Below are 19,398 nucleotides of genomic sequence, written 5' to 3' on the forward strand. Positions count from 1 at the left end.
CTAACATATTGTATGAATTGCAATTAACATATTGTATGAAATGGATGATGGACATCCACCAATTAATACATACCATACGAAATATAAAATGTAGTGTATCAGATTTACGTACAGGATAATCTGAAATGCGCTGAGATCAGGTTGGTTCCCCAATCAAAATTTACATTTGGTCTATCATTTTACAGCAAGAAATGTGGAAAATTCAAATTCAAAATGTGGAAAAAGTCAAGAGGGGTGTGAATACTTTCTGAAAGCACTGTACACACACACACACACACTGCTGCTTCTATGCTTTATTTGTTTTTACTCTTGTTGTCTATCCTGATGCCTAGTCAGTTTACCCTGCCTTTATGTAAATATCTACCTCAAATATCTTGAACCCCGGCCTATTGATCTTGTACTCCCTGTATATAGCTTCATTCTGGTGTATTTTATTCCTCGTGTTACTATTTAACTCTGCATTGCTGGGAAAGGCTTTTAAGCAGGCATTTCACAGTAAAGTCTACACCTGTTGTAGTCGGTGCATGTGACAAATAAAATGTTCAGTGTTTCTTTTGAAAACATTTTTTAAAGGAATAGTTTCACAAAATTAAAAATTAGAGTTCAGTTCAAGTAAGATTAATCACTAATCACATTAAATAATCATCTTCAGAAATTAGCTTTACAATGATGGTGAGAACTTGGAGAAATGTTGAGTTTATGTGGGTTAAAATCTTCCTATAAGTCACAGAGGGTACACAGTGGGTACACAGAGGGACATGACAAATGCTGAATTGTCACTTTAGCAAGTCTTTATTCATATTAAAAGTCAGATTTATTGAATGTTCATTCTAGTTTATTTTAAAAGGGCACTTCATTTATAACAGGCTTTCACAAATCAACATTGGTGCACAATTTCTACTTAAAATATATAAAGGGATGCAAAAGGTAGCCAGGTAGCCTAGTGGTTAGAGACTTGGGCCAGTAACCAAAAGGTTGCTAGTTTGAATCCCTTAGCCAACAAGGTGAAAAAACCTCAGGAGGAGTTTGGATATGCAAAAAACACATTTCCAATTCACACATGTGTATAATACACACATGTACATGTATGGAATTGGAAAAATATAAGCACCCACAGTTATTAGGTACTCATTTGGTGGAATGACCCACTTATGGATTTATGAGTAAACAGTCAGCCACAACATTTCAAAATGCCTGTATGGGAAGTTAAGTTTTAAAATGACTGAAAAAGCTACAGTATACATTTAAAACCTACAGAATCAATACTTAAAAATCAGAATTCTTAAATTATAGAATAATTTATGAAATGTGTATGTGGGTTATTCTCAGTTTAAGCAGTTCACATTAGAATCCCTTTTTAAAAATTCCCTTCAGGTGGTACTGCAGACAAATCTCAGCTTACGATCTGGACTGGGAACTTTATGCAGAACAAGTCTTTGCCAGTGTCATCTCTCAGCTCCCATTCAACAACCAGCTTGATCTAGAAATTAAGACAAATTGAGATTTTGTCCAGTATTGGAGACATTGGATCAGTAATGCACACAAAAGCTTCCCTTTTAATCAACATCTTTGAGGCTACCTTTTTATACTTTAAGGTCACATTGAGGAAATGAAAAGAGGAACATCTTGTTTTCAGCATTCTCAAGAGCATAAAAATGGTGTGTTCAATTATTTCAGGCATACTTACAGAGGGGTACTCAGACTTCACAGGAAGCTGAGTCACATAGTGATAGCTCTGTGCCTTTTGAATGGGGCACTCGATCCCAGACTTGCAGCCATCTTCAATGGGGATGGGGAATGGGATGGGAACGCCAGCAATCACACCGTGGACAATTGCTTTACTCGTCTGGCTCTCAACCGCTAAACAAAACAGGCACACGAGGGATTAACAAAAATGGCACATTTACTTTGAATGAACAAACATCTGTTGATGATGTACTTACCACTGTTGAATGTCACATTGACAGCATAGGCCTGTCCTTTATGGAGCTCACATGGTTGTTTAGGACAAGGTTGGATGTCAACAATCACCACTTTACCAACATCAGAGCCTGGAGAGAACATAAGACAGATTCCATTGTCACTCATTCTAGTAATGAAACCAGGCCAAAGATTCACACCTTGTAAAATCTGTAATTTTGGTACACTACCCTTGTAACTAATAGGTTATACATCATCACCTGACAAGATTATCAAACCAGTCAGTAAATTAAATAAGTTTTCATCAAAGTGCCAAGACCTCGAATTAAAACTTACCACAATCTGCAAATTTCACAGGTTCTGCGCAGGTGAGAGCAATAAGGGAGAACAGAACAATGATGGAAGCAGCATGAAAATCCATTACTGCAATCTGGCCCTGAAAGAAGTTAGAGAAAGATTCTTACAGCTGCCGTTTCAAAAACTTGAATGACTACAAGTTAGGAAAGCACAGAGACCAGAGCCATATATAGCCATACAGACCGTCTCAACAAGCAAATTCAGTGAGCAAAAGTATTCTAAGTTCATTCAATCATATGATTCGTGTGACTAGTACTAGATGTCTACTTAACTAGCGAACTCCTCCCAGGAAAAACAGCCTGAGAGGGATATACTACAAAGCAGGATTAATGAGTTAACCAATTTACTTTGATAAACAACCAGAAATAACTATTCATTTTCTGGTCTATTAAGAAAGCAACGTTTAGATATGCGTTTTTGGTTGTTGAGTCAATTAGAGCGTTCTCATTATTATGCTAATCTTCCTAAAAAAAATAAAGTTATTTCAGAATATTTGGCTAAATTAGTTGGTTTAAATCATTGATCTTGCTTTTTAGTGTTATTGTGACGTCTACAGTAACAAATAAACATGCACTAGCTAACTACCTTTCCATCTTCGTTTGGTGAATATACACCGATATAATATTTAGTGAAAAATATATATTAGGCGAACAAAACTTTTAGATACAGACCTCTCTTCTATGCTTCAGGTGTAGGCTCACAGACACTCCTTACTTCCTTGTCACGAGAAAATGACGTGTATTTACGGTGGTGGAATATTCAATGTTCGCTGACTGGCATGGAAAGTAACGAATCAGATGTTTTATATATTGCAAGAGTAGGCGATTCTTATGACGTTATAAAACAGACGTTTTCCTAACCAATCGTTTTGCGTCTCTTGATCTGACACCGCAGTTTCCATTGGGGGCGGCTTTCGTAGAATGTTATGGAAGATGTTTTTCGTACTACGGCGAGGAGCAATGTTGAGTGCCACAAAGACAACGTCATGGACCCTTGCTAGGTATACAATGGGTATTGGAATATAAAGGAATTGCTTAAGAAGGCATATAAACAACTTAATTATATCGACAAGACCACTGTCTTCATATTGCAAAGAAGAACAGCGTAGCTAGCTAACGTTAACTATTAGCTTTACATTGGCTATCACTGTGGGGTCAAGCTTAACTTACGTCAGCTAGTTGAATATCATTTTGATTGCTGTTGAATTTTTTTTGTCATATCTAATCAGACAAATTTGTTGGACTTAGTCAACACTCTATGTATATTGCTTTAACGTTAATTACAATTGGTTATATTCAGCTGCCATGAATCGCTGAGCCTTTACATGACCCATTCCTTACACCCAAGTAGTAGTAGCCAGTAACGTTACCTGTCAGTGTAAAGTTAGGCCTTATGAATCAATATTGTAGGCATAGAGTTGCATTACTTTTTTTCTTTCAGGGCCACATTTCCCCTTCTCACCCATGTGGGCCAACCAATATTGCTGAGATGTCCCCAAAGTTCTCAACCTCTCTACACAAGTCTCTCATGCTTGAGCAGCAAATCAGCCCAGGAGAAAACAGCAGAGTCCAGTCCAGTTGAAGAGAAAGTATACCTCAGTGCATCATGTGTTAAGGTTAGGGTAATTATTCACACAAAGTATATATTGTACTCTATAAACAGTATAATGTAACTTCTTATTTAAATCCATCCCCATATGTGTGGGCTATTAAGCTCTAGTGTCTTTCTGGATACTCCACATGTCAGATACTGACCTAATTACCCTTTTCTCTGTCTGTCTTCAGAGGCTAAGAGAGATCATGGATAAGGGACAGTACCTGAGAATACAGGTGGAAGGGGGAGGCTGCTCTGGATTCCAGTACAAGTTTGTCATTGACAGTACCAGGAACGAGGAGGACAAGTAATTGTCATTGATTAATCTGTCGCTCTGTTGTCATTCAAGAGTCCACTCGTTACTGCTGCATGCCATTCATTCAGTTCATCAATAAGACAATTATTTGTAGTAACACAATCATTGTTATCTGACCATATCTGTTTATCTCTTTGTCCTCGATCCCTTCCAACACCCTTTTTTTATCCATTCTATACTCTTTCTCCCCCTCTCTCTCTCAGGGTGTTTGAGCAAGGAGGGGTAGGGGTCATTGTGGACCAAGACAGCCTGGAGTTTGTGAAAGGCTCTACACTGGACTATACTCAGGAGCTGATTCGCTCCTCCTTCCAGATGCTGAAAAACCCTCAGGCAGACCATGGCTGCTCATGCGGAACCTCCTTCTCAGTCAAGTTATGAGACTCTGGGTCTGAGACTTGCAGCTTTCAACCCCTCCATCCCTCACTAAGTCATAATGTAGGCATTTTATTTAAAATTCTATATTCAGAAACCGGGTGTTCACAGGTGAATAAGTTATTCCACAATTCACAGATGATCCTCATAACAACTCTGCAACTGACAACATTTAAAGAATGCTGTAGCCTATTTTTTGGGAAAGTATGCTTGGTTACAAATTTAACAAAGTGGATAAGAATCAGATGTGCTGGATGTATTTACAAATTGATGGATTGGTTTTCAGTGTTCTGTTTCACTACGATATTAAAAAAGATGTTATATTGGTTATATATTTATACTGAATGAAGATTATGCTTTGGAGTAGTTTGAATGTAAAAGACTGCATCCCATAAAGAATGTAGGTCATGTCTCTATGAATAAAACTGTCAAAATGACAGCAAATGTATTTGTCTTGGAATCAAATTAATGCAGTTCAATTTAGGTCATGATGTATTTACCAAGTAAATTGGGAGCTTTCTGATTACATCATAATGATGAAAGAGCAGCTACTGTGGGAAGTGTGGCCAGTCACAGATAGGTACCAACTATCATAAGGCATTACCATTTCAAAATTGTTTTGGAACATCAAAATGTTAGTGAATGATTAGTGAATTTCTCATTCTTAATAGGTGTGTCCAGAGTAGATGGGCTATCATGTCAACATAGTTTGATTATCAAGCTCATCAAACCCTCAAATTCACATAGCTTAGATCGCTGGGTGTATGCAAATAGGATTGATATAGGTTGTTGATTGAGTTAGCACCCCATGCCTGATAAAGAACTTATGTTGTCAATCTTTTTGTTTTTTATTAAAATTTGATTTAAGAAAGATTTCACAAAAAATATACAAAACAATATCTTTACAAATGATATTTACATTGATGTAATGTAAATCAAAATATGCAGTAAACACATTTAATCAATTTAACAGAATTATCATAAAACGAGGGAAAACATTTTGCATCTTTCATATTTTCTATTTACTCAGTTACATTCCAGTTGAGCAATATATCTGGTTACGAGAAACATAAACCTATATCCTTGTAAAAATAGCCACTCCCTTTTAAACGTATATCAATATGTATGCTCTTAATAATGTTACGCCATAGCAGCACACTGAAAAGTGATCAAAAGGAGAAATGCAACAGTGCATTGAAACATTTTCAGCTTTTTTCCTTTGTTTTTTTGAGGAATTTGGTTGGACAGGGAATCGGGGATTGTCTTTTGATAAGCCATGCATTCCCATTACACACATACACAAAACCTCAAACAACTATACACACACATTGTATTATGGAGGGTTACTGCACAAGCTAAAAGATCACTACATTTGAATCAATATGGTCACACACTGCTGGGGGTTTGAGGTTCAACCAGTGGACAACACGGTCAAATACACAAACCATCAGGGTAACACAGTGACCAGGTCGGGTGTACAGTGCATAGTATGCTTTGGCATGCTGACATCCAGGACATAACTGCGGATGTTACATTCATGAAGAAGGCCACAGGAGTTTAAATAATTTGTAAAAATAAATAGGAAAACAAGAACTTGTATTAGTCAAAAGAAAAATGAAATTATATAAAACAAACATCAAACCACTCCAAACCTCATCAGTCACTCAGAAGGAGATTAAGGCTAAATTAGTTTGCTACAAGTTTTAAAAATTGCATTTTCATCAGTCACACTAACTCCTGCCAACTGGCAAAACTGCCATTTAGAACATTGACACAAATACTCATACTAAAAATAAATAATCATCACCATCAAAATCATGTGCAGGTGATATGAAAGGAAGTTTTACAACTGTGATGTGATGTTTTGGAGGAATATTTTGCAACGGTAGTGGTATGATGTCTTCCACCTCGTGGAATAACAATCAGGGCTTATGCTGTAGTGTAGATGAGGCTCACACTGATGCCCCGAGTGTTGAGGCAATGAGTCCTGTTTACTAGATGTGTAGTTATCCCACAGCGGAGTAGAACGGTTTCTTCTCTCTGAATAGGCATGCTGGGAAAAGCCCATGCAGACCCCTGGACTGGACACAGTGGTGGATGGATGATGTGTCACTCCAGGTGTGCCTCTCAGTGAGGGGCATGGATGCACCTCCAGACAAATAGGCTGCAGAGGACACAGAAAAGGGAGAGGAAAGACATTTATTAACAGTCAGCGGTGTAACACTAAGGCATTTCATACAATATTCAAATGTTTATTTAATTGTCAATTGCTACAATGAACTTAAAACAACACTAATGTCAATGTTGTAAAATGGAGACATAGTTTCAGAGGAATACTGTACTGATAGAAAGTGGAGTTCTACCTTCTATCGTCCCCACCAGCACTAATGACGAAGCGATCCCCACTTGTGAAGCGAATATTAGTCAAGTGGGCTGAGTGGCCCAGAAAGCGTTTGTGTTTGGCCTGCAGAGAACAATACGTGTGTTATTAAAATGGCTTCCTCAAAATAACTGTAGCTGAGCATAATTTAGACAGATAATAGATGCATAGGTTAGGTGGAACTGTAGTTACAGTATATCATAATGGTCAATAACATACACACCAACATTACAGAGACACATGAATGGTACAATTGAAACCACAAACATAAGCCTGAATCACATTAGTGATAAAATAAATACCTCCATTCATGTCAATGCTGAATGCTACCATAAGTCAAAGTGAATATGTAGGCAACTGTACAATATGATACAATTCGCAAGTCATATTTAACATGCTATAATCAATCCAACAAGTATTAGCAGTTATAAACAATTAACAGTATTTCATTTTTGTAAGTGACGTATATAAATAGAGCTCACTATTCTATGGCAGCAATGTGTGAATTTATAGTTTTCTTGGATTGATGAGGCACAAATATCAAACAGAAATCAATATTCACACAGAGACACAGATCAGCATCATAGAACACAGATTATACTTACAAACTTTTCTGGACATGGAAAGTCAAACAGCTTTACCATTCCAAAGTCATCGCCTGTGACGATATTCAGGCCAGAGTGGGAAACACAGGCACATGTGACGTCTGCTTTGTCAGTGTTACGGGACCAGATCCCCACAACCTCATCCCCCAGGACACTTGCCAGACAGTGAGACATTACATGTTAGTTAGACAGGAAGTAACTCCAATGATCATGTGGTGCTTTGACTTTGTGTAACCTAGGGGTTCCCCAATTTTTGTTGAGTTCAGGCAATCATTTTGTATGATCTTCTGTGTAGAAAAGAACATTATAATGAATTATGTTATTTCCCCCCCCCCCAGTCTGATTTAGTGCCTGGTCAGCTCCACTCTGTTCTAATGAGTCCTATGCGGCTTGTGGGCATTGTAGAGGGACACGTGTGTTTCTGAGAGTCGTATCTTTCCGTGATGGGGTCATAATATTTTGTAGCTTAAACCGTTCAAAAGATAGAGCCACATTTGTGGGAAGAAAAGAGAAACTGTTTTGTTTACTGACGTAACCCTGGTTCTAAGAACCAAGTGCGATTTTTAAAATGTAATTTCAGAGTTTCTCTTGTGACCCCATTTTCAAATCAGGCGACCCCACGTGGGGTCGTGGCCCCCAGTTTGGGAAACACTAGGGTAACCCCTGTGTCCCCAGTACTGGTTTCATATGGCCCTGTCAGTAGTGAGATTACTATGGAGACCCCAACATAAAACACACACTCACCTTGTCCATGTGGCCCAGGTTATCCTGTCTATGACTGACTGCTCTGTGACATGCTTTCCAGATGGCACCTCGTACACCAGCCGCTTGTAAGCACCAGTCGATATCTGTTGGAGTAATAGTAAACAATAGTCAAATAATACATTAAAACATGATCATTGTGAGTCTTGATTTCATATTGGAGAGTTAATATGCATTTACACAAACAATCATAGATACACAGATCTCGTGCCTCTACCTGAACATAGCAGCTGTCTGCAGAGAAGTCCATCTGCATGACAAAGCTGGGGATGTCCCTGCAGCAGTTAATACGGTTGAGTTGTGGTCCAAGCGTCAGGTCGTAGAAGTCAACCGCACTCTCACTGGAGCCCACTGCCAAGTAGCGTGAATCTGGACTGAACCTGAGGAAGAAACAGGTTCAGTTCAAAATGTGTCCTCTGAGACTTATTACAACAAAGAGAAGAACACTCAGTACACTCAGGAAGGATGAGTTTCCCCCATAAAAGGCTCTGGGTGATTTTGAGAGGGATTCCCCCACCTGATATCTTGGATGGGAGAGCGGCGGTCCCTCTTCTTGCCCCAGATCTTGAGTGAGGTGACCAGCAGGATAATGAACTCTCCATTCTTCATGCCAATGGCCACCATGTCCCCCTCGGGGCTGTAGGCCACCGTACGAGCTGGGTGTCCCAGGTTCACCTTGTTTAGCATCTTCTGTTACTCCAAAAAAGATTCAACATAGAGAAAGTCAACACACAAGGTTCTTCTAGTGTCTCACATACAACACATTAGCAGAATCAAGTACAATACATCCGTAAGAAAGATTCCATCAAATTAAGTTAGCTCTTTATAAACTGAGACTAGCTGGCTGGCTAACAAGTCATAGTAAAGGGGCTCCTGACCTTCTCTGGGATGTCCCACAGCCTCACAGTGCCATCCTCTGCAGCAGAAAGGAACACGTCCCGTGTGGGATGGGTGCCAACGCCCCAGATCGGACCATCCATGTGGCCGTTCACCAGGATGTTGCACGCTGCATTCTTTTCCCCCACCTCAATGATCTCAGCATTCCGGGTTCCTACCAGAATTTTACCCTAGAACAGCAACAAGGGAAATGTGGATGAGGAATACAAATATAGACTTGCATGGCTCATTAGCCTATTCTTTATACCCACTGGATGGTGGAATGTCCCACCTTTACTCTGCATACGGAGCGCACACAGTCTATGATCTGTCCCGTCTCCAGGCGAAAGGCTCGGCAGCGCTTCAGCTCCTGGTCCCACAGCTTCAGAGCACCTCCTTCCTTTGACCTGTAGGGGGCACCAAACACAACACTGTTGCTGTATACTGAAATCTGAGTTTCCATTCAAGTTTCATACTCTCAGTCCTCTATATGTTTATGTAGAAAACTTTGATTAATTAATCCAAGTCAGTTCATTGATTTCACACGACTAACAGCAGTGGTAGCTGGTACAGTGAGGAGAGGAGCAATACTTACGGTCTTTCCTTGCCTCCCGTAACGATGAGGCCATCTCTTAGTGTGGTGTACATGGTGAATACAGGCCCTGTGTGGGCTTTAGCCACTACTCTCACTAGAATGTGCTCCTTCCACACACACACATCCCCACTAATGGTACCTGTAAATGTCAAGTTATTCTGAAACAAAAAAAAACAAACCTGCACTAATCTTGTGACCTAAAAGAGCAGAGGAGCATTGCACAGACAATCAATCAGTATAAGAATCAATTAAATTGCATCGTTAACCCTATTCAATAGGCTTTATACATATAATATAACTTTATACATATAACAACATGTATCATATCTGTACACTGTTGTCATACCATTGAAATGAAAGGTAGATTATATTTTTAAAAGTTTTCAACATTAATTCAAGTTAACATTCATAAGATTATACATAAAATAAAGTATAAATACATCTTAATAATAAGTACAATGCCAAATACATTCTAAGTATACATGTTCCATAGGGAAACTGCAAATGTAGTAACTGTACTGTCCGATTGGGTATCATATGGCAGTAACATAGAGAGTGGGGAATGGACTTACAGCTCCAAATGCTACAGAGAGCATGGTCTGCATGCGGGCGTCCTCTATGGAACTCATCACACCCTTCTTGCACAGCAGAGCCCGGCCCGCGAGCGTCCAGAACCTCACATGTTTTATCCCAACAGAAACAAACTGGGTGTCCGAGTCCGGACGGAACTCTGCCACAAAGATCCGTTGAGTGTGACCTGACCGGCTGGCCACTTTGGCACCTTAAAAATAATGGTGCATTGATATAAGCTCTGTAGGGGACCTATCTCCCTGTATTCATTGCAGCTGGGCACTAACAGGTGCACCCTGATAAGGTGAAAAACCTGTAATGAGTTGGTGTGAGGTATTTACCTTCTTGCCACTTCCAGATGGTAATGGTGTGTTCTGGGTCCAGACCCACAGACAGCAGCAGCTTCCCAGTGGCACTGAAGCTGACCGAGCAGACACCCCGGGAGTGGAAACAGCGCAGCACAGACAGCGTCTGCTTGTTCATGGCATCCCACACATGGATGGAGGGCGACGTGGCTGAGGGAGGGAACAACAGCAGTGTAGATTCAAGCTTCATGTATGCTGGATGAAAAGAGCCAGAAAATTTAGGCCCCAACTAAATCCACAAATGATGAAATTCAATGACTATGACTTCTTTTAAATATGAGGTTTTTACATTTGTCGGACCATATGACATAAGTTATAATGGATATTGAATATCAATGGTACATTCATATAAAAAAACTTGTTTTGAATTGAGTACCAATGTAAGTGGGGGTCAAACAAGAGCTACAGGGCTACAAGCAACTGAAGCAATCAAGCAAGTTTGTGTGAGATGCACACCTGCCCTTCCCATCTAACCCACTAGGTCGCAGTCTATTAATATAACACACTGTGGATGTAGTAGAAGGTTAACTGGAAAGCTGTCAATCAATATTATCTATGAAGAAGAGAAAGCTATTCTCAATCTACCATAAGAAAACATCATCAAGGATCTTTTCAAAATTATATATTTTTTTCCACTAGTGCACCAATACACTCTCAGTCAGAACAACATCCTCTGCTGTCTGGGACAAACCAAAACTATTGAAATGGCGAAGTTCTTACCTGACATATCACCAGTATCACCTGTATGGAACAAATGTAAAGATGGATGAAATAATAGGAAGATCAATGGCACTAGTAAAACTCTAAAACACTATTTTACGCAGTCCAAGTGTTAATAAGAATATTGACAGAATACTGTATTGTAGTAGTTTTCCTCATAAAGAGCTAACATGTGCATGGGAATTGTACAAGGACCTCCCACATGCAGCTTTTGATTCACTCTTTAGAGACTGTTTACATAGTATGTGTTTTTGGTAGGTTTCTGTGGATTGCAAGGCACACAGCAAGCATGCATGATAATTACTCTTTTATTCAACTGTGTGAAGTTTGCGACTATGCAGGTAAGTTGCATCAGAGCACAGATAGGGGGAGGGGGAGGGGGGGGGGGGGGGTACAGTAACCCCCCAGTAGAACACACAGTTACAGCACATAGGGAAGATAACATGAGGTCAACCTCTCACAAACATACCTACTTGGCCAGTTGCCACCACGTTGGGGAATTTGGGGTGTTGATTGATAGTCAGGCACAGAATGTCATCACTATGTTCTATATAGAAGCTTTGGCAGGCTGCAAGGAAACACATACACACAGGCACGCGCACGCAACAACGTGCACACGCCATGCACACACACACAAATATGTGAATTGACATCCCTCGTAAGAACAGTAAAGGACAATCAACATGTTTAGGATTTCAAAGAACAGCATTAAGGCTCATTCAACAATACTGTAAAACCCTCTTCAGATGAACACAACTCGGCTCATCCCTTCTCTACTCCAACCCCTCCCACCTGTGGTTAAGTTGAGGACGATACCGACAGAAGCTGTGTGGTAGATGATATCCGTCCCCTCATTCAGGTAGTGGACGTTGTTGCGGCAGTCATTGCCCCGGTAACCAAAAACCAGATCCAGCACCAGGTCCTGCAGAAGAGTTATGAAAGGGTCAGGATCAAAATCATCTCTATGACAACTGAGGGAGATGAGACCAATGTCTTTTTGAAGGTACAGCAGCACATCAGGAGCATGTGCTTCCTCAAGATGTGATTATGGTTAAATTATGGTCCCTGAAGAGGATGTCTGGAGTGGACAAAGCAGAACACAGTTCTTGACTCTAAATTATTGCATTACCAAAACAATGACCAACCCAATTTGCTGCATGACAAATACTAATGCAAAAATCGAATTTGATGAGATATGTGGGTTAATGTAGGTTGCATCAATAGCTAACATCCATAAAATATTATTTGAATGGGTGTGTTAGTCCTAAGGTAACACCAGTCTCACCTCAATGGGCCGCTTCTTCTTGCCCACATTGTTGGTCTGCAGCTTCTCAGGCTGTGGCAACGCCCTGCTAACAGGAGGTCTGAAACAGACAGCTGGAATAATAGGAGCTACTGTGTATGACCCCATCGGCCCCTCAATCTTTCTCAAGTCAAAGATCCAAAATACAAGTCAAGACCTTTATGAATCATGTATTTGGAGAAGACGTTTCTTGAGCTATAAGTGCTCAATAAGTGAAATGTGGGTCTGAAATATTCAATCAGAAGAAGTTAATATGGAACATAGGGTATGTGTCTTACCTTGACCCTCTTCCATGGCAGCAATAACAAAGACAAATGGAACATGAGAACAGGGGTTCTGACAGCACAGCGTTCACAGCTGCCCCACCGACACAGAAGCATAACACAACACTGACAAGGCAGCCACTGAGGACATAAAATACACCCCATTCAGCGCCACGGAGTCTCTATAACAACCAGCAGCTTTAGCATCTTTATGATAATCACTAACTGGCACCCACAGATGCTGCATGGGTTGTCAAACCACAGTGTGAAGCAGACATACTTATTATTATAAAGTCTTCCACACAGGTCACGAAACAGACAAATGTTTCCAAAAACCCAAGTAAAGACGTTCTGTACGGCTTATTTGGACCATAGTTTCTGTAAAAGACCATAGATTAACATGCTTTATCAATTGAGATTTGAGATATTTGATATTGAGATATCTCAGGGTATATATTGTGCCTAGCAAGAGGTACATTTCCCTAAAGTAATGGGGATGTCTTGTGTAAAGTCTCTTACCTGATTACCCCCTGCCTTCAAGTAGAATGAAAGAGGAGAGCAGGACAGACAGAGACAGAGGGACAGCCATTGAAGAGAGAAGAAGAGAGAGGTGAGGTTATCCTCTAAGGGACAGTATGAATTTACGTAAAGGCAAAAAAAAGAAACGTGATTGAGGGAATCTGGATTTACACAAATTGGGTGTAAAAAAACACCCTTTGGTGTCACTTTGACATATTATGAGATTCCAATTGGATTTTCTTTCACTACACCTCGTTTCAGTTTAAACTGATTGTCTTAAATATTTTGTGTCCATCATGTGCCCAATAAAGAAAGCCTCAAATGGAAAATACATGAAAAAGAGATTTGAACCCGTGGGTGTCTCTCCACAGCCCTGTGGACTGTTACCTCTCGTCCACAGATGGCTCCTTCAGCTGCAAGTGGGGTTTGACCCCAGTCATGGGTCGCACGTTGGTGGATAAGGCCTTGATGGTGTAGTTCATCTCATTCTCCCTCGTCACATCACTGTCATAACCTGGCCAATGACAGAAAAGATAAAGATACTAGATCAGAACACATGCAGCCTTTTGTACCATCTATGAGAGACTAAACATAATAAAATATTAGAGGGAGGCTATCTATATCAGTAGAAAGTGACTATATGATGACTTGTGTGTATTTGTGTGCATTTCTCACCCCCATCATCCTCGCTCTCGATGTCCGACTCTTCACTATCACAATGTCTGGCTTCCCTGTGCCCCTCGGCCTCGTGAGTCCAGATCATGAGGCATGTGTCACCCCCACCAACCGTCACCAGGAGACCATCGTCATGCGTCCACCGCACGTTAGTCACATGGGTGCTATGGGCCACATAGCGCTTGAACTTTGCATACTTTCCCTGTGGGCAGAAGTAACATTAAGTTAAAATAACATTGTTTTAACATTAGCATTAACATAACAGTGTAAATGTTTTACATTCTAGTAAGGGCAATGAGAAGACATGAATAGATAATTATAAGTGCCTTACCTTGACAGGATACCTGAATAGCTTGACGTATCCCAGATCATCCCCCGTTGCTAGCACGTTTCTGTTGTTGCTAAGGCAGGCAGTGGTCACCTCGGTAACCTCACTGACCACAGGCCAGATCCCCTCACAGGACGTCCCGAGAACACAGGTCCATGTGCTCCAGTCTATCTTCTCTACCTGAAGGAGCGGACCAGGAGAGAGGAGAGGAAGGGTGGAAGGGTGGTGAGGTGGACAACAGTGGTTCCTATGAGATTTGACACCAGCCTGACAGCATCTATGATACCTAACCCCTATGTCTTAATGACCCCCCCGTGCCTCAAAAGGTGTTTGAACATCACACAGTATAAAGAGGCCCTAAAAACAAACACTATCCCATTTCCATTGCCAGAATTAGAATGATGCTGGAGAAAAATGGGCTGTGTTAATGCTTGAGTGCCCTTACCACGCTGTCCTGTGACATCTCGGGGGAAAAAGTAGGCCAGCCCCACTATAGCCACGACAACGCCATGGGCCATGGCAGGCAGCAGTGTATGTGATGTGCTGTGCTTACCTCTGTAGCAGGAATGGTCTGCTTCTTTCCCCGTGGAGCTTCGAAAAATAACTGTTCTTTAGCACCAGTGTTCACTTGCAGTAGTTTTCCTGTGAATGAGAGAACACAGTTAAGACTGAATCTGATATTAAATTAACCCTTTTGTGGTTTATAGTAGGGTCGTTCCACAAAATGAGTGCCTTTTGCGTCCCTTTGATATTTTAAGTAGAAATTGTGCACAAATATAACATTTTAAAAGCCTGTTATATTAAATTAATTGCACTCATCAAGAATTCAATCAATCACATTTTTATATGAATAAAGGCTTACTACAGTGCCAAAATTCAGCATTTTGACTTGTCCCTCCGCCAACCCTGTGTCACTTCTAGGACGATTTCAACCCACTTAATACAAAAACGTCTCCAAGTTTTCACCATCATTGTAAAGCCCTCATTATTTTGTTTTCTGAAAATGATTATTCATTTCATGTGATTAGTCATTCATTTACGTCTGTCCCTCATTTTAAGATCAACCCTATTACTTGAACGGAACTCTCATTTTAATATGGTGAAACTATTCATTTAAAAAAAATGTTTCAAAAGAAACATTTAACATCTAATAGTCAAATCATAATGTAATAGCAGGTGAGCTGAATCTACTCTTTCTGGCCATTATCTGTCCCCTGGGCACAGACTTCAGTTCAACATCTAGTTTTGATTTACATTTGGTTGAGTTGTCAACTAACTTGAATTCAACATGAGATCAACAAAACATAAAATGTCACCATGTCATTGGATTAAGGTTAAAAGTTGGGTAAAAAAAGAAAAGAAATGTACTTAAGGCTTTTCACAAATCCAATCAGTTTTCCACGTAGATCCAATGTCATTTTACCCACTGGGTGGTGTTTTGTGCTGGAAAACTGAGCGGATCGAGCATTGCTCTTCAACTCTGTTACCCATAGATAGAAAGGCTAGAAATATTTGAGCAATTACATTTCTTTGAGGACGCTTGCATTCAGTTGCCACTCCCTGTTGCACACAACAAGCTTCCATTCCTCCTCTCATGAGGGGATTTATAGCTGATTTAAGATGAAATCATCAACCCTCCTAAGGTCAACCCTGTTACTTTATTTGGCACTTGATAGGCACTTAATACAGCAATTTTTTTTATTTAACCTCTTCAGATGGAAAAACTTGTTTTTTATGAGGTTGAACATGTGCTCTTTATGTCAGAAAGCTCAAATGAGGTGAAATCAAAAGATTTTACACTTCTCAAAAGGCACTGTATCGGTGGAACAACCCAGTAGCATTTTCATTCAGTTATCATACTTGGAATAACAAAAACGACTATTCCTTTACCTAGATGTTTAAAATGGATGTCCACACATTGTGAATGAGCCAACAATAAGAATAGCCTGAAATACAATGGCATTGGTCCAGGTCAACTGTCACCTGCAAAGGTCACTGCCACAATCAGTGTAGTTGTTAGACGAACATGTTTACCTCTCTTGTCCCAGTCCAGATGGGTGATGTAGTTGAGGGACCCCTTGCACACCCCCACCCTCTTGCTGCTCATCACATTATAGATGTCCACAAAGCTGTCAACAGACGCCACCGCCAGGTACTTCCCTGCACCTGTGTAAACACAGCAGCCATGTTTCAAAAGGGTTTCTGTCAGGCCTTCTGGTCAGCAGCCAAGATAACAACACACATTAAATCAACTCTGACAACAAACAGTACTCCATATTTACAGTATGTATATGGTCGTCACAATTCTTTAGAATAATAAAACTACTATCTGCCAACACATTGAACAGTGTATAAGAGTGCAGACGTCTATATTGTATAGAGAAGCAATTAGAAGCACTATCAGTTATGTGTTGGGAAACTGGATCCTTAGCATTGTAGATTAAGGTTAACTGGACATGAGATAGAGAGTTTAGTTTCTAGCTCTCACTTTATCCTCCCCCACTACTCTCTTCCCACTCAGACAGACTGTGTCTCTCCCTGCCTGGCCTTGTTACATACATCAGTGTATTTGGGTCAAGCCTGCAGCAATACCTCTTCTCACAGCAGGGGGAAAATATGAATACCTGGCCATATCTCATATATTTTTTCTCTTTCTTTTTAAGACAAAGTCATTTTTTACACTTTGTCTTTCTTTCTTCAGGAAAGAATATGGAGGGAATTTGTAGGGCTGGAAGGATGAGTGGAGGGAGGGATGGAGGGAGGACAATGTCTGACCTGGTGAGAAGCGTATGTCTGAGATGATATCCTTGCGGTGTTGGAAGGACACTAGGTCCTCCAGGGTGTCTGCGTTGACGATGAGAAAGCTTCCGTCGTTCAGGCCCACTGCCAGGGCCTTGCCCTCAGGGGAGAAGCAGCAGCAGCGCCCCCCTATGGAGGAGGTCAGTTAGTACCTCAGAGAATGCACCTAATGACTATAAGAATACACCACAGAAAGGGAAAAAAGGAAGTGAATGAATGTAGCATAGACCTTTCTATTTGAGTGACTCACCTTTCTTGAGCTTGCGTACAGCCAGCATACAGTGGCTGGGGGACAGGTCCCATATGCGCAGGGTTTTGTCATCGCTGACAGTGGCACAGAGAGGGAGATGGGGATGAGTGGCCAGGCCCCATACCTCACCCTCCATGTGACCCTGTGGACCCATCAAATAGACAATACCATTCACTCAGTGCAACTCAATTCAATCTAATCAAGGTACGACAGAGAGGGGTTAGGAACCACATTTTATATCTTCTAACATAAAATATTTGATACACATAGCACCCATGTAAAATAAATACATGGACTACATGTCTAGCACAGTGTAGCATTTTGCACAATGAAAATCAATGGAGGAGCCGAGCAGACAGAAGCGTCAGAGCTCATTCCATATGTTTCTGTTGCTCGGCTTCACCCATAAGAAATTGCTCATTTGCTCTAGAGCATTTCACAAGAAAATCAATAATATTAGCTCTGGGTTTCCTATGGGTCAAATGAGGCCTGGGGAGATAGTAGAAGCACTTGTCTTTGTAAAATTAACTTACAAAATTAAAAGACTGCAGGGCTCATTCATCAGTATTATAAACAGTTTCTGCAACGTTACGCCATGTACTGTACAGTATAACATAGTTCTACAATGGTTTCCAGTGAAGAGACAGTTCCCCTCACTGCCAGTCTCTCAGTACAACCTTCAACCCAAAATAATGTGCCCCCAGCTGACACCTTCATTACTGACACCTCATTGGCTCCCACCTAACCAAGCTACAAAAACCAGGCTGCCACATCCCTGCCAGCCTCAGTTAAGCACAGCTGGTGCCTGTCGTGTGTGCTGTTCATTGTGACAGATTGTTGACTTTATAATGACACTGTATGTAACACTCTGTATCCGCTCACCTGGACCAGCAAGGTGATGGGTCCACTCTTATCCACCTCCAGAATCTCTCCGTTCTTTGTCCCCACCAGTATATAACCATGACCAAGTGATATGGCACGTATGGAAGGGTTGTCCTCCAACAGTAACCCTATAGAGTGAATTATTGGATAAGGACTTTCATTTAACCAGGGGCAGAGGAAGCAATCTTCATTAAAGCTAAATGGATTGAGTGTTTAAATGGATTTCCACTGAATGATTCCTTTGGCGTTGGAGCTATGAGCCCAGTATGTAACGTGATTGGCTTCACGGCAGTGATAGGGTGACCTTTTACCTTTGGAGCCTGGAGCGAGGACTGCTCTCTTGATGGCGTACGTCTTGAGGCATCTCTCAAAGGTGTCATCCCACAGAGCCACTATGCCGTCCTTCCCTCCTGTCACAAATCCCTACAGAGTGGGACATAACGAGAGAACAGGAGATAGATTAGAATATCTCTTCTTTAATCACTCACATAGCATCATTGTATAAAACTGACATCTGAAAGAATACAATCCTACTCTATTCATTGACAATACTACACCATCAGAATAGTAATGGCAAAAACAAAGAGAGAAACAGCGAGAGGGGAAGAAAGAAAGAGAGACACAGAGACAGAGAGAGAGGTGTCATCTCTATTTCACATTTCAAATGGCCAGTGTTTAAACCCCTTCCTTTCCCTTCCAGTACCTTCTCCAGGGCGTGCATACTGAAGACTGGGCCATCATGGGCTTTGACTGTCTTTACCAGGAACATGTCTCTCCAGATACAGATGTCTCCTGTGCACGTCCCTGAGAACACCATCTCCTCTGTCCAGCCATACACAGCACACATCATTGTCTCGGTCTTCCCCATATTGCCCTTACGCCCGATCAGACCACCACCTGAAAGAGAGGTTGTGTCATTAACTCACATGACAACACATCACATCATTC

General features: G+C 41.0%; 3 protein-coding genes across 5 annotated transcripts in view; 1 reads left to right on the plus strand and 2 right to left on the minus strand.

The window, feature by feature from the left end:
- Positions 1 to 775: 775 nt before the first annotated feature.
- Positions 776 to 2,995, minus strand: npc2.1 (NPC intracellular cholesterol transporter 2, tandem duplicate 1). The gene is given in 5 exon segments (NM_001160676.2): positions 776 to 1,480; positions 1,688 to 1,860; positions 1,944 to 2,051; positions 2,257 to 2,356; positions 2,949 to 2,995. Coding segments are annotated over 4 exon segments (453 nt in total). The 5' UTR covers positions 2,342 to 2,356; positions 2,949 to 2,995; the 3' UTR covers positions 776 to 1,393.
- LOC110497911 (iron-sulfur cluster assembly 2 homolog, mitochondrial) lies at positions 2,983 to 5,006 on the plus strand. Its single transcript, XM_021574376.3, has 4 exons — positions 2,983 to 3,277; positions 3,718 to 3,892; positions 4,062 to 4,177; positions 4,390 to 5,006. Exons 1-4 carry the CDS (start codon positions 3,198 to 3,200, stop codon positions 4,562 to 4,564), a joined length of 546 nt encoding a protein of 181 aa, XP_021430051.2. The 5' UTR covers positions 2,983 to 3,197; the 3' UTR covers positions 4,565 to 5,006.
- Positions 5,007 to 5,389: 383 nt separating this feature from the next.
- The window catches only part of eml5 (EMAP like 5), a 66,889-nt gene continuing 52,880 nt past the window's right edge, over positions 5,390 to 19,398 (minus strand). For 2 of the 3 annotated variants that reach the window (XM_021574374.3, XM_090211335.1), the window contains 27 exons: positions 19,154 to 19,347; positions 18,762 to 18,873; positions 18,451 to 18,578; positions 17,569 to 17,710; positions 17,295 to 17,447; positions 16,554 to 16,685; positions 15,073 to 15,161; positions 14,523 to 14,699; positions 14,192 to 14,393; positions 13,904 to 14,030; positions 13,517 to 13,531; positions 13,013 to 13,021; positions 12,717 to 12,795; positions 12,224 to 12,353; positions 11,901 to 11,999; positions 11,432 to 11,452; positions 10,688 to 10,861; positions 10,349 to 10,557; positions 9,777 to 9,934; positions 9,474 to 9,588; positions 9,184 to 9,372; positions 8,823 to 8,995; positions 8,523 to 8,685; positions 8,288 to 8,391; positions 7,544 to 7,697; positions 6,922 to 7,022; positions 5,390 to 6,722 (listed from right to left, as the gene is read on the minus strand). In XM_021574374.3, coding sequence (XP_021430049.1) covers positions 6,686 to 6,722; positions 6,922 to 7,022; positions 7,544 to 7,697; positions 8,288 to 8,391; positions 8,523 to 8,685; positions 8,823 to 8,995; positions 9,184 to 9,372; positions 9,474 to 9,588; positions 9,777 to 9,934; positions 10,349 to 10,557; positions 10,688 to 10,861; positions 11,432 to 11,452; positions 11,901 to 11,999; positions 12,224 to 12,353; positions 12,717 to 12,795; positions 13,013 to 13,021; positions 13,517 to 13,531; positions 13,904 to 14,030; positions 14,192 to 14,393; positions 14,523 to 14,699; positions 15,073 to 15,161; positions 16,554 to 16,685; positions 17,295 to 17,447; positions 17,569 to 17,710; positions 18,451 to 18,578; positions 18,762 to 18,873; positions 19,154 to 19,347 — 3,386 coding nt within the window. In that variant the 3' untranslated portion in view covers positions 5,390 to 6,685. Of the gene's footprint in view, positions 6,723 to 6,921; positions 7,023 to 7,543; positions 7,698 to 8,287; positions 8,392 to 8,522; positions 8,686 to 8,822; positions 8,996 to 9,183; positions 9,373 to 9,473; positions 9,589 to 9,776; positions 9,935 to 10,348; positions 10,558 to 10,687; positions 10,862 to 11,431; positions 11,453 to 11,900; positions 12,000 to 12,223; positions 12,354 to 12,716; positions 12,796 to 13,012; positions 13,022 to 13,091; positions 13,532 to 13,903; positions 14,031 to 14,191; positions 14,394 to 14,522; positions 14,700 to 15,072; positions 15,162 to 16,553; positions 16,686 to 17,294; positions 17,448 to 17,568; positions 17,711 to 18,450; positions 18,579 to 18,761; positions 18,874 to 19,153; positions 19,348 to 19,398 lie in introns of those variants that run through there. The other variant, XM_090211334.1, reaches the window with a different exon arrangement.

Source organism: Oncorhynchus mykiss, chromosome 19 (assembly GCF_057628025.1).
Source record: "Oncorhynchus mykiss isolate SJ-2025 chromosome 19, ASM5762802v1, whole genome shotgun sequence".
NCBI classification, from domain to species: Eukaryota; Metazoa; Chordata; class Actinopteri; order Salmoniformes; family Salmonidae; genus Oncorhynchus; species Oncorhynchus mykiss.

Coding starts and splice junctions, on each gene's coding strand:
- LOC110497911 (XM_021574376.3), top strand. CDS start 3,198: ATGTTATGGAAGATGTTTTTCGTACTACGGCGAGGAGCAATGTTGAGT. Junction 3,278..3,717: donor ACGTCATGGACCCTTGCTAG/GTATACAATGGG, acceptor TTTTTCTTTCAG/GGCCACATTTCCCCTTCTCA. Junction 3,893..4,061: donor TCAGTGCATCATGTGTTAAG/GTTAGGGTAATT, acceptor GTCTGTCTTCAG/AGGCTAAGAGAGATCATGGA.